The 16,963-nt window shown below is 40.7% G+C and overlaps 1 protein-coding gene across 1 annotated transcript; it reads right to left on the bottom strand.

The window, feature by feature from the left end:
* Nucleotides 1-1,638: 1,638 nt before the first annotated feature.
* On the bottom strand, nt 1,639-15,538 carry JPT2 (Jupiter microtubule associated homolog 2). Its single transcript, XM_072599971.1, has 5 exons — nt 15,367-15,538; nt 9,344-9,492; nt 6,668-6,810; nt 5,317-5,365; nt 1,639-4,607 (listed from the first exon to the last, which is right to left on the bottom strand). Exons 1-5 carry the CDS (start codon nt 15,408-15,410, stop codon nt 4,417-4,419), a joined length of 576 nt encoding a protein of 191 aa, XP_072456072.1. The 5' UTR covers nt 15,411-15,538; the 3' UTR covers nt 1,639-4,416.
* Nucleotides 15,539-16,963: the final 1,425 nt, after the last annotated feature.

The following is a 16,963-nucleotide window of genomic DNA, read 5'->3' on the forward strand; positions in this document are numbered from 1 at the left end:
TATGACCATTTCAAACTTCAGTTGTCAATGTTGTTACCCAAACGTGAGTATGTTTATCATGTAAGTTTTAAACACAACATTAGCAAGATCATAGCACATACATACAATTCACATGAGCTGATCAACAGAAGAAATAGTAACATCTCCATGAGATTTTGAGGAGGAAAATTAGAGGGCAATTCTCAACAGCCAGTTATACTGCAAGGAATTCAATTGTGAAATATAATCTAACAATTCAGGAAACAAAATTCAGAAAGCTCATTCCTGAGGGGAAACTTAAATGCTCCATTGGACACGTGACTCTTGTTAAAACATTCTAAGACACTTAAATGACAAGGAGGGTGGGGATCAACATTAAACAGCCACCTTTAATGCTGTATGCCTTTTCTCAACACACAAATTTACTTCAGCTCCAATAAATGCCTTTTCATTTTCTTGCAGAATTGAATTTGATATAGTAACATCCTGATGTTACACATAAAACAGGAGTCATACTTCATTAAGAGTCTACTGGAAAGAACGATACTTGGGCTCAAAAAGAAGCATGAAGTAGATATAAAAAGTACAGGATTAAACAGGAAGAAGTGTGCTTCATTTAAATTTTGCCTAATTCAGCATTACAAAAATAATAGGACTGGATACAAGTCACACCCTATGAATCACTGTATACTTTCAATGAATCACACTATCCTTGAACAAAGCACAATAATTACAGCAAATAATTATCCTTTGATTTTTGTTATACAGTACCTAATTAAGTAATATTTAACACCTCAGTGAATTCCTCTGAACCTACATAGTGCTAGTTTTGTGTAGGAGAGGGCTGGACTTGAGTCATTCAAGACCTATGTTCAAAACCTACTTCTGGCACATAGTAGACTATATGACCGTGGGCAAGTCTCTTAAGTTCTCTATGACTATTCCTCACCTGTAAAAGGGGATCAATACCAGTAGCTCTTATCCTCAGGGATGTTCGAAGGACCAAACAAAAAGGAACAGAAAGCACTCTGCAAACCTTAAAGAGTATTATAAATGCCAGCTAGTACTAAAGAAGGATTTGTACAAATTTTATGTGTGCAAAAACTATTTAATCAGCACAGTGACACTAGACAGATACAAAAAAATTAATCTATGAAATTGGATACCTCTTTCAGATAACCCATTATACTTAAATTCTTTTCCTGCCAAGAAGAAAGCAGTGTACCACCCCCGTTCTCTAAGTTCTCAAGTGGTCGAAGACCATAAATATGCTTAGTAGCACCATATCTAATTCCATAAATGTCATTCCAACTAAATACTTCCAAAGTAAGCATATAGGCAAATTCAATAGTTTCTGTTACCAAGACATGAAACAGCATAATAAACAGATTACACTCTTAAAGTAAGGATGAATATGGGAAATCATTTGCGACTTTACTAAAAATACCAGTTGAAATAACACTGGCACGCTCATCCTATCAAAAGTTAAGGTGTTTAATAAATGTACAATTTGTAGGAAAAAGTGAAAATGACCAATTCACTTTGAGAGAGAATATCCACCTGCTAGTGAGTTGAAAATGTCAACCCCCATTTTATCAGAAAAAAAGTTAATTTCAGGAATTCTGAAGGAGGGTCTGTCAAGAAAAACACAAAAACAGATTTTGACTACATGATTGCCAAGTTTAATGTAACTGTTATTCCCATTTCTGCCCTGCAAAAGTAAGAAAATGCCCCCATCAAAATTACACTGTAAAATAAAAGCACAAAGTTTCTTGACATAGTTCTAGAGAAAATGTTGGCACCAACTGCATTTAAAAAACAAGTTTTAAGGCATAATAAAAAAAAAATACAAGGACAATTAATTTCTTAATGCATTTTAGAAGAGATTGAGAGTAGGATGCTAAATCTTTGGATCTTCCAAATACAGACAGTTCAATAAATGCAAGACATGTACCTCCTTTACATACAAATGAGCACAGATGCATTAACACTTCTTCCTGCTGGCCAATCTCATTTTTGTGGGCTATTTTCATTCCCCACCCTTCCAGAGCCCCTCCACACCCAGTTTCAGAGTCCACAGCAGCAAGATACATCAGGAAACAAGGAAAAAGTTACAAGGGAAGGGAAAACATTATCCTATGGCTGCTATTTAGAACAACACTTCTGCTCATCTTCCTCACTGGGTATTTTATCCCTTTCACTCACCACCCCGTTCTACTTGAACTCTTGTTCTAGGAATCACCACTAGTCGCTTAGAGCCAGAATTCAGGTAGAAAAAAGGGAAGTATATTGCCAGAGATGTGGCTAATGAGGTATGTTTTTGCCACTGTAATGCGTACTCCCATAGACATACTGTTATAAATAGTGATTAGGTTCCAGAGTTTAGTGACATTCTGAGTTAAGTAGACTTCTGTTATCTAGCCTAAGAATTCACCATTTACAACATTGTTTCTACATAAAAATGATTTTCTAGTTTCAAACAAGTGACTTCCAAAATCTTAGAACACAGCCCATTAGTTAAACTGGGTATTGTCTGTACTTCACAAGCTCATAGGAAAACAGCAGGTTTATCGTGGCTATAAAGCAATTTTCAAAATGATCAGGGAACCCTCAAGAGGTAAAATCTTTGGCTAACAAATCCCATATGCCAGTTCCCCTTAATTTGCCAAATAAGAAGTGTTTAATAGCAATTTCCTACAGGCACTTAAATACTGAGGACAAAGGGTGCTTATTATTACAAGGTATCAGTTTGCTAAATATTCTAAGTAGAACAGTATTTCCAGAATTTGCTGCTCACCTCGTAGATATCCATCATGAAACTTCATCTGCTCTACTTGCACAGTAATAACAGATGTTCCAAAATGCAAGAGGTATGGAATTGTAAAATATAGTGTTATTTAGTGTGACTGAGGTACATTTCCCTAAATGGATTGAAGGGACACGATTCTATAGTTAATGTGATTAGAACAGCCTCAAGAAAATTGTAATCTATTATCTTCACTTGAAAATCTCCTATTTTATCCACTGGTAATAGATCTAGTTAATTTCTATATCTAATGTTTGTAGTTTCACTGGGCAGAAGATGGCACAGATTCCCAAAGTGAGTAATCACTCACACAAGGGAATTTTCTGTTTACTCTTTAGTGTACCTATGTAATTAAGGTGTCATATATGGTTCAAAGTTATCAGCAGTGTGTGAAGCTGGTATTTGAACAGCATTAAAAATGGCTCTTTAAATACTGTCCAAAATGTTTATTTTGAAGAACTAAAGATTTGCTCTCCTCCCCCATCAACTGATTACAGTAAAAAAAGTCTTAGAAAAATATGAACAACCAAAATATCAGAAAGAAATCAAACAGGTTAATAAGGCCTTTACAAAAGACTGGAAGGCCTCATTCCCCCCTTTAGAAAATAAGTGTGGTTTGTGAAAGTAGTATGTTCACACCACTGGTGAACTGCGGAGGCAGTCAAAGGCATTTAAGGCTTATGCGAGTGGCAGGGAGAAATTACTCCTTTTAAAAATCGGTTAATAAGAGAACCAACTTACTGTCTTATGTAAGGCAGGCATTTTGATCTAAGATCAGGCCAAGGGCTTCTAGATGACAAAGGTACAGATGCCCCTGGTAGATCTGGGTGCAAAAATCTGCCATTAAGAACAGATCTACAAACAAGGGAAAAGGAAAATTGGCTAACACTTGCAGGAGGTCAAATCAAGTCCAATATCCCCTTTCAAGTTGCAGCCTAGTGAGTCTTTCCCTGGCTTTTGTGGGAAAGAGGTCAAAAAGCCTCACAGGATGTCTGCAGAACAATGCATCATGGAGGCAAACTTAAAAGGACACCAACAGATTTAACACCCGTTTTCTCAAATATTAGTAGTGCCCCCAGAAAAGGTAAAGGTCCTGTATCATCACTCTATAATTTAAGGGCTCTCTGAGCAAAATGATCTATTATCCTTCTAAAACACAAGTTGTATCCCTTTACCAGATAAGGGAGGGGGAGCATTCCTTGGGCAGCTGTCCAACAATCATTCACATGGGTTTTTAATCCCCTAGTGATCCTATCAATGGCTACTGCCACAGGACCATCCCTAGATGTACATTTGCCCACCAAAGTTCCTAGTACCCATTAAGATCCTACTCTTTTCCCCATTTTCTTTCACTCGATCAAAGACTCATATTTGGAACTAAATCTTGGATGTAAACCTGGGGAATTCCTTATTGCTCCCACAAAATTTGTTTTCTCTATTCCCTGAAAGGCTGCGTGTCCCCTGGTCTTGTGTAGAAGTCAAGTTTGAGCAGCAAGCTACATGAAAATCTTCACATAAATCATCAATCCCTCCCCTCCCCACCCTATCCCAACTTGTACTAATTAGAAACTATAAACCTTGACACCCTAACAGAAGACATTCTAGTCTGAAGATGCTGGTATTAGTTTCCTTTAGTAGAAAGAGATGCTGGATTTGCCACCTGGTGGATTGAGGACTTTGTTGTGGGAGCGAGGCCTGGGGCCCAACCTGGGCTCATGGTTGTCAATCTTGAGTTTAGACTCAGTTTCCTTGGCTTGTTCCTCCTTTCCTTTGTCACATTTCTCATCGTGTCCTTCTCTTGAAGACTGTGTATTCTCTGTAGCTGTGTAATAAGGTCAAAATGTCATTAACACAGTGAGTTAAATATTTACATACAGAATTCAAGAATTCAGACTTGACTCGGGTGAGGATAAGAATTATTTCTAAGAGGTCTGGCATAGGGAAGATAGCAACAGATTTTTCCCAATACTATCTTAGGCTACAACATTTCCCTTTTTGGAGCTGCTCCAAGTATTTTCCTGAGATCTTATTCATCTCTAAGGAATAGATGAATTAGAATAACCAGGAAATTTATTTAAGGAACTTAGTTTAAAAAGATGTTTCCCCAGGAACTACTACAAACATTTACCTATCCAGTGATTTTTGACTTGAAGGTACTTGATAAAATCTTGCCTGTAACAACTTCCTACTTTAAACAGACCAGTTCTTTGAGTCTACTAACTTGGTAGAAACAGAGGAACAGTTTTTTTAATGTTCAAGGCACATACCCAGAGTCCTCTATAGCACAGTAAGAGTACTTTTAAGTACAACAGTAAGACCAGCTCATCAGCCTAGATGGCATCCTCATGTTGGTTCTAACTAACTAACCTTTACACCTCTGGCTAGGGTCATCCATCCCCTGGAATAAAGGCATTACAATTACCACAACAACATAATAATACAAAAACACTAAAGCACCAGAAAATACAGTATAAACGTGCACTGAATGCATCTTTTATGGGACAGAGAAGGAATGGAAATTATCTTCTCACCTTTGAGGTGCAATTTTGTGTCCTCACCTTCACATAAGACAATATGATCCTGTAATAAGGCAAGCAGAGTCATGTCAAGACTTCATCCTAGGACCTATAGAGTGTCTTCTTCAAAGTCAAACAGGAACTATTATGCTTCTGCTTATTCCACACACATTCATACCAATCTGCTTTACCCTTCACACAGCTTTTAAGAGTAGAAGAACTAGTGAAGGACATCAGCAGGGATCTTTCCATCAGGGCTAAGCTAACTCCAATTTTCTCTCCCATTACAATTTGCTATTTGGAATGTTGACCTGGCTCCTTCTTGCAAGTTCCATTCTATTCTGTTACAAGTCATCTTTGGGCTGTCAAGTCACAAAGATATAAAAACTGCCCAGATCACAATAAACTTTGGCAATGGCAGTGAGCTTGTTGCTCTAGGCTCTCAGATTACAGAATACACCTTGTTGGCTGGATAAGGTATGTAGGAGTATCCTAAGGAAAATAATTTGTTAATATCAAAGATTTTCTCTAGGTTTCTACAGGATTGTCTCAGAGTTCCAGTTGCCTTATCAAACACAGACAAATTGGAACAAAGAACCAAAAGAAAGTCAAATTTATCACAGGCTATGGGACATCTTCATAAAGCTATCAATGACTTCAATGACTTGATCTCTCACTAAATAAAGGCCATATACATGGATTCAATCAGCATCTTCAAAAGCAAAAAAGTCATTTTCAAAGTCTAGATTTTCAAGATGATTTCTCAAAATACTGTAAAATACTGAGGCAGAAGGACACATTGCTACAAGCAATTTAATAGAGAAGAGACTTAGTTTAGGATACTATAGTAAAAAATATATGGCTCATATTATTTCCTACTTTAGACAGCTAGTACTCAAACTGACCTTTCTTTCAGAAATAGATATAACAAAGAGCAGAAAGAAGGAATTTTTAGGCTATACACTTAGTGGAAAGAAAAAGGTGCTTCAATTTTATGTTTCTGGAACTGACTTTCTTCTGTACATTCACTTTTTATATATTAATTTTATGAACATTCTGACTACATTTAGAATTAAAAGACTGACTGTATTTTGAGGCTCTCTGTGGTCAAAGTTAAGATTCTTCTAAGACTTCTTTTCAGAGATTCATTGTTTTCAAGATTCTTTCTTGATATCAAAAGATAGATGACTAATGATGGAAGATGCACAACTTTATATAACTGACAGCTACATGTAGGAAAATAATAAACTTGTTGCTTTCCAATAGCTCAGTCCTCCATGTCTGAGAATTCTTTAATGAATCTGTTGGGAGAAACTTTTATTGTTTTGGCTCCAGCCCCAGCTATCTGAATGCCAGAAGTCCATACCTTGGGCTTGTTTGGGTGTGCTAAGGGTGCAGTAATGGTGACTGGAGACCCAAAGATGTCACTGGTCTTCCCACCAGGGGGATTCAAACGATATCGAGCCTGCACAGGAGTAGGCTCTTCAAAGATACCACTTCCTTTGCCTCCTGTAGAATTAATCACATCAGAACAGCTCATGTTTAAATGGTGTTTTATAGTTACAAAGCACTTTACTCAAAACCAGTTTCTGAGGTAGAAAGTAAAAGAGCTATTATCCCCATTCCAAAGATCACAAGATGATGGGGGGGTTTATAGTTTGAAGCAGAAACTGGGGCTCAAAGAGATAAGCTCACAGTTAGCAGCACTGGAAGCTGAGACACATCTAAAACTTCTGACTCAGTCTGGTGCTCTTTCCATTACCACCTCTACCTTTCCAAACTATCAATGTAATTTATCTGGCTATGTCCTATAACAGAACATTTCAGAAAACAGTATCAAACAGGTGTTATAACTTCTGAACTGGAGTGAGGATGGTTCTAAGGGACCTAATACAAAACTACCACTCTAGAGGTGAAGATGAAAAGGGAATGAGTTCCAGGAAAGAAGAGCCTATGCCAAAGGATATAGATGGAGAATGAAGTCTTAGATACAAGGAACAGCAAAAAGTCCTGTTAGCCCAGATCACAGAGGACACAAAAGGAAGCGATATATAATAAAAGTGAACAAATAAGTGAAATCCAGGCTTTACATGTTAAACAGAGTAGTTTGTACTTTATTCCAGAAATAATTGAAACCTTGTGGTCTTCTGAGAAATTACTTTTTTGTGCCAAAGGATGCTTCTGAGAAGTAACTGTGACAGCAAATAGAAAGCAGCAACTGGAGAAGAATGAATAATGAGGCTTGAGACTTCTCCTTAACTGTATGCCTATTAGTCATCTATAGCCAAAAGGTACATGATCACTTTCATATGAATATAGTTTTATAAATGTAAATTTATGCTAGTTAGGGTTATCATCCTGATCTCATTGGGAAAGAAACAAAGTGAAAATAGAATTCAACAGGTTGGGAGGAAGGAAAGGGCAGAAATACAGAAAAGACTAAAAGAAATTACTGGGTACAGAATTCAGGGAAGATATAGAACTAGTTAAGGAAAACTAAGAAATGTCTGGTTGTGGATTTTAGTCTAAACCGCAGGGAGCTATGCTTTCCATTAGTCAGAGATTAATGTTTCTTCAAAGACCAAGAGAATAAGAGAACAAATACACCTGGTCTGGAAATGAAGGGTAAAAAAGAACAAAAACAAGAAATATATTGTTTCTCCAAACTAGGCTCTGTACCTACAATGTGCCTCCCTTCATACTCCTAAGTGTAAGTGTCCTAAGATTCCTTGCACTGTGGTAAAACATAAAGCACATTGTGTGTGTGTGTGTGTGTGTGTGTGAGTATCTAGATGATGCGTTACAGAGGAGGGGTACTGAACAGCAATAAGAGTTGTAAACCCAAGATCAAAGTTAGAGAAGAGACCCCACTTTAATGCCTTGAAGGAATGGTGGCTAAGTTCCGGTCAGTTTTTTTTTTTTTTTGAGGTAGGTTTGGCATTTTGCCAGGAATTACTGTCAAAGGAAAATCTATAGGAAAAAATTCAAATGGGGATTTTAAAAAGTAACAAATTTGCAGACATGATCCCCGGACACAACTAAATCTTCCATATATGAATAAAACAAAGTTTTCCAATCCCTATCCACAATGATTCCTACGTTCATTTCTCCCATGCTGTGAAGTTGAAGCTCCACTGTTGAGATACAGAACCCTACCACAACTAAGATCTTTCTTTTATCACAAGTTTTGTTTTTTATTGAATCCTGTGCCACAAATGACTGTTAACTGTTATGCCTTGCAAAGCAACTCAGAACAGTCTCCAGGGAGTGCACCTAACAATAATCCTGTTAAACTGGTGTTAAATTAGTTGGGTACATTCACCTTGAAGTAGCTTAAATTTTGTTACAGTCTTTAAAGAACTGTACTATTCCGTGATCTTTTCATATAAATAGTCTATAAGGCCAGTCCTGATACTGTTAAATCTCTACATTCATGAGTGTTTTAGAGCTGGATAGTAACAAAAACATGAACTGTATTCAAGAATTCTAGGTAGGGCACATAAACAACACTTCCTTCTCAAAATTTTTCTATTTTCCAAAATGACCTTCGGCCCACTGCATCTTTAATTTCATGTTCTTAAACAAAGAACTAGGCTCAGTTTTAGAGGGGCTTCTAGAATTGCTTCTACTTGATGTGCTTATTATCTAATTCATTCCCAGGCCCCACCTCTCAAATGTGCAACAGTGGGATAATTCTAATTTCTGGATATTGAGAAATACTTTGGGGTGACTAATACTCTAAGTATCTAGGCACTGGGACAAGAATACAACTAAGATAAAGATTTCTCCTGGTCCTTTTCTTCACCTGTAGGTATTCAAGATCAGACTTTCAAGCTCCCAGGTCAAAGAAGAAAAAAGAAACAAGGTAAGACCTTTCTTCCTGAGTAATCTGAAAAATAAGACCTGTCCTATATCAGAAGACCTAATTTTAAAAGGGGAAAAAAAAGAAAATGTTGGCAAGGGAGTCAGTGAAAAGGGTAATAGCTGGGGGAAGGAGAAGGGGAGGAAAGGGGGAAAATGAGAGCCGAAAAGAGAATCCCACCTGGAGGATTTGACCTTTTGGGTGTATTCTGAGGTTCCTCGGAGGCTCCAAAGATATTAGATGCCATTCTATTTGGTCTACTTGAAGGAATAACTTCTTCTGGAGTTCCAAAGACATTGCTTGAGTCTCCTCCAGGGGGTTTTATTACCCTGTGTAAAGAGAAGAAACATGAGTTACAGTAAAGCTTCTAACCTTATTCGAAAGGCCAGTATCATATCATTTTGGATCTTAAATTAATCTAGAAGACAGAATTCATCACCTTCTCCCACCCCCCCAACCTCCATTCTTCATCCCAAATTCCCTATTCCTGTTTAGGGCCACCATCATATTCCCAATCACCCAGGTCTACAAAATCAGTGTTAATATCCTTTAGTCTCTTCTCTCCCTGACTCCACATATCCAAATCGATGGCCAGGTTTTGCCTTTTCTACTTTCGCAGCATTTCTGATATGTGTCCCAATCTTTCTACTCATAATAGGCCTTCATCACCTCTCCTGGTTTACAGTGATAGTTTCCTACCTCCTCAATCAATGCCAAAACAATTTTTGGAAAACATAGTTTTGATCATGCCACTCAGTCTCTGCTCAATGAATTCCAATGGCTCCTTTTGACCTCCAGGATCAAACATAAACTGTTTGCCATTTAAAGCTCTTCTTAACTTGGTCCCTTCCTACCTTTTTTAGCCTTCTTAAACATGAGCCCTCTAAAAACTCACTCTGGCCCACTTACAATTTCTGAAACACAACATTCCATTTCTCATCTTCCTGGCCGTGTTTCAATCGCAGTGTCCCATAGTTGGAATGGTCTGCATCCTCACCTTCATCCCTTCATTTCCCTGGATTCCCTCAAGACTCACTCCAAATACCAACTCCCCTTCCCCTCTATGCTTTCTTCTATTCCGTATCCATCCTGAATGTTCCTCTTTACTTAGTTATTTACATGTTGCCTCCCCCATTAGAGTGTACAGTTGAGAGCAGAGATTGAGCTTTGCTTTTCTATATGCTTGTTGACTACGCACTGAAGGTCACCCAGTTATAAGCAGAGTTGGAATTGGAACCTAGTTCCTATGACTCCCAGATCTAGTGCTCTTTCCACGACATCTCTGCCAATTCTGGTTTTAAACCTCTCGCATGACATTTAGAATAACTCAATATATTTTTATAAGGGTAAAATCTAGATCTTGTTTCACATTTATTATAACTTGAAGGAACTAGGTCACTGCAAGTTTTTTTTCTCATGCAGCCTAGGAGTTGACAACAAAGTGAATGAGAAATCCCACACTTTTTTCCTCTAATATCCTTACTATTTGTGTTTACAAAACAGCAGAAAGGAAGCTAATTTACTTAAAGAAATAGGAAGCTCTCAGATCATCTGTAGAACAAGGATACATAGTATGACAGATTCATTTCTTTGCAAAGAGGAGATAAGGTTGCCAGACACCACAACTTGACAATACACATGGGTCAGGCAGTAAACACTATAGAAGCCAAGTACAACAGCTGGTAGTGCCAGGGTTTTTGATATGATGCCAATGTAGCCCTGACTGCTTGAGTGAAAGAACAGGCAAGAGCATAAGCTGAAGTTTACAATTCAGCAGTTATCACTTCCTGGAGAAGGATTTGTTAGGGACATTATTAGGGTATGGGGAAAGGGTAAGAAGGTGGGAAAACTTTTGGTTTGATTTAATTTCCTGTTATAAACAAGGCATGCAAGGTACAAAGTACTTCGGTGGATATGTTATTTTGAATCCAACAAACATAAGTCACTACGGTTCTAGTTTTAACTAGAGTTTATGCATTTTCCTTCCTAACAAAAATGTTAGACAGTAAGTCTAACATTCCTAGACCTAGAAAGTTCTCTTCTAAAGGGAAGGGATTTAAACTCTCCAAGCTGAACCAAATTTGACACTATTTCACTATATGTAGAGCATCAGGTTTGGGTTTAGTGCATTTGAAATTAATTGTGGCCATTTGTAAAATAAACAATTAAGTTTACACTAGTTTTTGAACCTAACCCTTCTTTTTCATCTCTATAACCAAGTAACTATTCAGGTACTTTCATCTCATGCCAGAATCACTGTAATCTTTTTATAGCTCTCTTTACTTTCATTTTCTTTTTCAACCAATACTCAAAATCAGGGATTAAATTCACATTATATTTACCCACTACGTAGACCATCTGACTTGTTCAACAATTCTAGTGGTTCACCATTGTCTTTCACGTTAAATGCAGTTTATATGACACTTGGCTTAAAAGTAATGGTGATGTTCACTGACTTACACACACACAATGTATATTAAAATACAGATTTTTGAATATATATATATATACATATTATGTACACATATACACATAGCGTATGTGTATTTTCCTCTAGTCCAATCCTCTAAGGCTTCCTTTAGCTCTTCAAAATTCTTCTTGACTGCAGAAATAACCCACCACTTCCTATGAAATCATTCCTCTCCCTTAATTACTGAAAACCGTTAAAATTCCAGTAATTCAAGAAATGCTTCCCTTAAGATGGCTGGGAAAGGGCAAGTTTCCACTCATATATTATGATATCTTACTTTCCCTTACTTCCTATTTATACTGTGTATAGTTTGTTTGTACATAGTTGCATTTGTATGTTTTCTCTCCCCCATTAGATTATGAGGGCAGGGATTGTCTTTTTGGCCTATCTTTGTATCTCTAGTGTTTAGCATAGTGTCTGGCACACAGAAGGCACTTAATAAATGCTTACTGACTGAATGACCGGACAAGTTACTTAACGTGCATGAATCTCAGTTTCTGACTATACAATATTACCCCCTGCCTCTATTACAATTATGCTGAGAAGCAAATGAGGTAAAGTATGCAAAAGCTAAGTACTACATAAAGTTATGACATTCACTTCTCCCAAGGATAAAAGAGTAACAGTAGCATACTTTCCTTCCTCTAGTATTTCAAAAATAATGTAAAGCCACCATTCAAAGAAATGTTTGCTTACTTCATGAAAAGAGATAAGAAATTTTAAAGGAGAGGAAACATCAATTTATATGTCACTTACTTGGTAATGTGACTGATTTAAAGAATAGGGATGTTTATAAAGACTCTACTGTCATATACTAAAAACTCGGGCATATAAAATAACATCATAGAAAAAATAATTGAGAAAAAAAGAATGCTGAAAGACAAAAATATCTTAGCTACAGATTATTATTCTAAATATCCTGAGCTTCAAAAATACTTGGTCAATTCCTAATGCCTAGAAAGTAATAGAAGCCAGCTCACTCAAAGAGACAAAAGTAGTACCAATAATTTAAGTTCTACACATGTTATGTAATTGCAGGATTCCTGCAACCTAGTACAAGCAGATAATTCTGGTTTTCAGATCAGCCTGTAGAACTAACAGAAACTTAGATAAAAACATAAGATCCATAGTAATTGTTCTTTTAACTTCTCAGCTTTCTAATCCTATCTGATTTACCATCAGATGACCAATCTGATAGTATGCATGAAAGGCGATAGAGGGTTTTTCATGGGTTATGCTCTCTGGATTTCTATTAAAGGGTAAAACACTGCTACTTTGTTTTCACTCACACATTACTTTAAAAATTAAATTTAGCAGAATTTGTTCTTTTAAAAATAAAATATTTAAATTTTATTTTAAAATAAAATAAAAAACAAAAATGCAATTCAAATTATGGAGCAAAAACAGATGAGTAAAAAAAATTCAAAAGTCAATCATAATGAGAAATTTTTCTTTTTAAAAAACCAATACCTGTAATTCCACAAGTCTCTTCCAACATTTGGGGAGAAAACTAAGCTGGAGTATGGACTGCAAATAGTGTTTCTTTCTCTACTGGTAGCAGCAAAGGAAGTCAGGCCCAAACCAAATTCTTTAAAATGTAGATTTTAAAGCTTTCAGAAAGATTCGACTAATAATTAATGACAGATATATCATTATGCCACATAAAAATCTTTTTAGAATCCCTTTAAGCAACCTAATCCTTTAGAAAAAACAAAAGGATGACAAGTAATGTTAATGAATATTAAGAAGTGCCTATAAAGGAAGAATACAATTCTGTGACTCACTTCAAAGGAAGAAGGTAGAAACAACTCAAATCTCAAGTTATCTACAAAAATGCATTAAAGTTGAGACATCACCATTTACCTAGAACAATTACAATTTGGGAGGGACACTTCTCCGCTCCTAAATATAAATCTGCAAAGAAATTCTGGTTTGTTTTCTCCTGCAACTATGAACTGAAGGCATTTTCCTTTTGCAAAACAAAACGAAGAAAAGCCACCAGAAGTGTGAAATGTATGCTACAGGGCAAAGATCTCAGTACGCTAGACACACAGAATCAAGAATATTTCCATATTTGAGCTGAATAATTGCAAATTTATGACACAAGCTCAGCCATTAAGTAGCTGCAGATGACTCCTTGAGGCAATACCAACACAAACTTATCTCCAAAATGTATGTAGAGATTTTTATTTTTTGAATCAAAAATCAAAGAGCCAGGATACATCTGATAAGGGTATCTCCTATATATTCAGGAAAAGGGCAAAATGTGCAAAATAAAGTTTCACAAATCAGATTTAAGCACTCAATAGCATCTTGAAAAGTGCGACAAACTAAATGGATGATTATACAGATGTGCCCACACCACATACACAAAGAGAGAAACTACAAAAGAGAAATAAGAGCTTAGTCACAAGCCACCTAAGCTCTGCTAGTACACAAACATTGTCATTGTTTCCAAGACTCCTGGCACCACAACTCTTCCCTAAAATTCCACAACCCTGCATATTCAACTGAATGTTCAGCTTGAGGAAATTTTCTGGTCTCCACAAAGATTCTTTTACTTCATGTGTACCTTGGGCTTTTCATTTCTATAGTTACAAGAAGAAAAATTTTAAATATCATTTTGCTAGAGCACAATAAAAGTGATCTTAGGGTTATTATATTTATGGCGCTATGCTAGGCAGATCAATTCAACATCCTATTTGTTAGGTCACATTGTGCCTGTATACCTAATTTCAGCAAGAAATTCAATGAAGTACCAGGAAACCCAGGTCCAACAGTTAAAAAATTCCCTATTTTCTAAGGTGCTCTAAAAGGAATGGCCCCAAGTTGACCCGTTCACTCTATCCAAGGAGGGTTTCCACAGTTCTGAAGCTAAGGGGTAAAGCAGTTGTTCTTAACCTGGACTTAGTGATTTAAAAAAAAATTCATAACAGTATTTCAATCTAACCAGGTTTCTTTGTAAACTTAGGCATTTTACTGTAACATTCCGAAGGGGGTCTGTCTCTGGGCTTCACCACCCTGGTACTGACACCGAAGGGGTTAAGAATCCTTGGGGTAAGGGTTCTTTAAACCGAGGGCAATTTCCTTACCAAGCCAGCTTCGCAAACAAAGCGAGGAAACGGTGGAAACGGGGACTCCCCCAAGTGTGGAAGGCTCACCAGCCTGTGCCCCGAGCGGGGCATCATTTCATAGAGCACTACCCCACCCCCCACCTCCACCTGGAGCAAATTACATCCTCCGAGGGGGCAGAGAGTGGGCACCCACCGCTCAGGAACCCCTCCAAGACCGCAGGCATCGGGGGCTCTCCCCCAGACTCAGGCTTCTCAGAACGCCTCCTCCCCCTCCCCGTCGCTCACACCTCTGACGCCACGCCCCCCGGGACCCACCTGGTCTCCGGTTCCGTACCCAGCCCAGCCCCGAACTCGGCCCCCTCCCCTCGTCCTGCTCTCCCCTCCCCCACTGCCCCCGCGCTCACTCCAATTGTTCCCCTCTCCCCCCGCCCCTAATTGTTCCCTTCTCCGGTCCCCAAGGATCCTTCCCCAGGGCCCCCTCCCCGCCCCGGCCTCAGCCCACCGGAGCCCTCCCTCCGCCCGAGCACCCCGTCCTCGGCCCCCTACACCCCGGGCCAGCCTGCCCCGCCCCCCTCGCTTCCTTCCTCAACGTGGCCCGGGCCGGGCGGGCGGCGCCTCGGCTCAGCCTGTCCCGCGGCCCGTCCCGCGTCCGGCCGCACCTGGAGCTTGGCTTGCCGCCCTCGTTCTCCCGCCCCTGGAACATGTCGGCAGCGGCTGAGGCGGCGGCGGCGGTTGTAGCGGGCGGAGAGACAGCGGCAGCGGCGGCGGCAGCGGAGCTCCTCTCGCACTGCAGACCAGCGCGGTTCCCGCTCCCACCCCCCTCCGCAGGGAGAGGGGGGCGGCCGCCGCCCGCCCATTGGACGCCGCGGCCGCCAATCAGGGCCTCCGAGCCTGTGGGCGCTCAGCGCCCCGCCCCTCGGCCCGCAGCCGCCTCCCTCCGCGGGGAGGGAATCTTGAACCTCCTCTCGGCTCCCGCCCACCCCGGCCCAGGGCAGGAAGGACTGGGGAGGTGAGCGCCGCCCTCCCGGGCCTGGCTCCTCCGAGGCCAGCGCAGGCTGCTCCACGCCGTGTCTGGGAAGTCTTGGCTGCCGGCTTCCCGCTCCGTTGGAGGGCCACCGTAGCCACTGCCCTGCCACGCCTCCTGTGGGTCCGTGGGTTGGGGGTCCAAACAAGCGCGATAAATGTCAGACTGCCTCCGCCTCCCCTTCCTTCTCCTCTCCGAAGGGAGGCCCAGAGGTGCCCAGGTGACTCGGGCTCTGCCGGCCCCTTCCCTTCCCTCGCCTCTCCCCTGCCTGTCCTGTCCCGTCCCGTCCCGTCCTATCCCGTCCTATCCTGCCCTCCCCTGCCCTCCCCTGTCCTGCCCTGTCCTGTCCTGTCCTGTCCCGTCCCGTCCTGTCCTATCCCGTCCTATCCTGCCCTGTCCTGTCCTGCCTTGCCCTGTCCTGCCCTGTCCTATCCTGCCCTGCCCTGTCCTGCCCTGTCCTGCCCTGTCCTATCCCGCCCTGTCCTGTCCTGTCCTGTCCTTCCCTGCCCTGTCCTGTCCTGTCCCGTCCCGTCCCGTCCTATCCCGTCCTATCCTGCCCTCCCCTGTCCTGTCCTGTCCTTCCCTGCCCTGTCCTGTCCTGTCCCGTCCCGTCCTATCCCGTCCTATCCTACCCTGTCCTGTCCTGTCCTGTCCTTCCCTGCCCTGTCCTGTCCTGTCCCGTCCTATCCCGTCCTATCCTACCCTGTCCTGTCCTGTCCTGTCCTGTCCTTCCCTTCCCTGTCCCGCCCTGTCCTCTCCCGATACCTTACACTTCCTGCGCTCTGAAGCCGGGATGTCAGTGGACCCCTGCCCAAGGGCCCCTCGGGACCTTCCTGGCTTTAGTAACTGTGGCTGTTTCCCTCCCAGCCTGTCTTTCTGATTCTGTACCTCACTGAAGGGGCCATGCCCCGGCTGCTCCTTAAACCGGCCTATTCAATGAGTGGGCGTGGCCTCACCCTAAGTGAGCTCCTGCAAAGACCTTGGCCTAAAGGGCCCAAGGCCTCCCGCTGCATCCTGGCCATCTCCGGTCATCCTGATGAACGTCTGGTCACCGGACTCAGATGGCTCTGGGGGAGAAGTGAGGCTGGTGACCTGCACAACCCTGCCTCGCTCAACACAAAGTCAAGTGCAAGCCATGTCATCATGTCTCTGATGGCATGGTCTTCTTTGGCAACAACAAGGAGCGCAAATAATAGGTGATCAAAACCCAACTTGGTCGAAGGACATTAATA

Source organism: Notamacropus eugenii, chromosome 1, assembly GCF_028372415.1.
Source record: "Notamacropus eugenii isolate mMacEug1 chromosome 1, mMacEug1.pri_v2, whole genome shotgun sequence".
Lineage (NCBI taxonomy): Eukaryota > Metazoa > Chordata > Mammalia > Diprotodontia > Macropodidae > Notamacropus > Notamacropus eugenii.

Bases quoted from the DNA above. Each gene is read 5' to 3' on its own strand.
- JPT2 (XM_072599971.1), bottom strand. From the start codon at position 15,410: ATGTTCCAGGGGCGGGAGAACGAGGGCGGCAAGCCAAGCTCCAG. The intron at 9,493-15,366 runs GTGCGGCCGGAC...CTCTTTACACAG, and splicing joins GGCGGCAAGCCAAGCTCCAG to GGTAATAAAACCCCCTGGAG. The intron at 5,366-6,667 runs GTATGGACTTCT...GCCTTATTACAG, and splicing joins CACACCCAAACAAGCCCAAG to GATCATATTGTCTTATGTGA.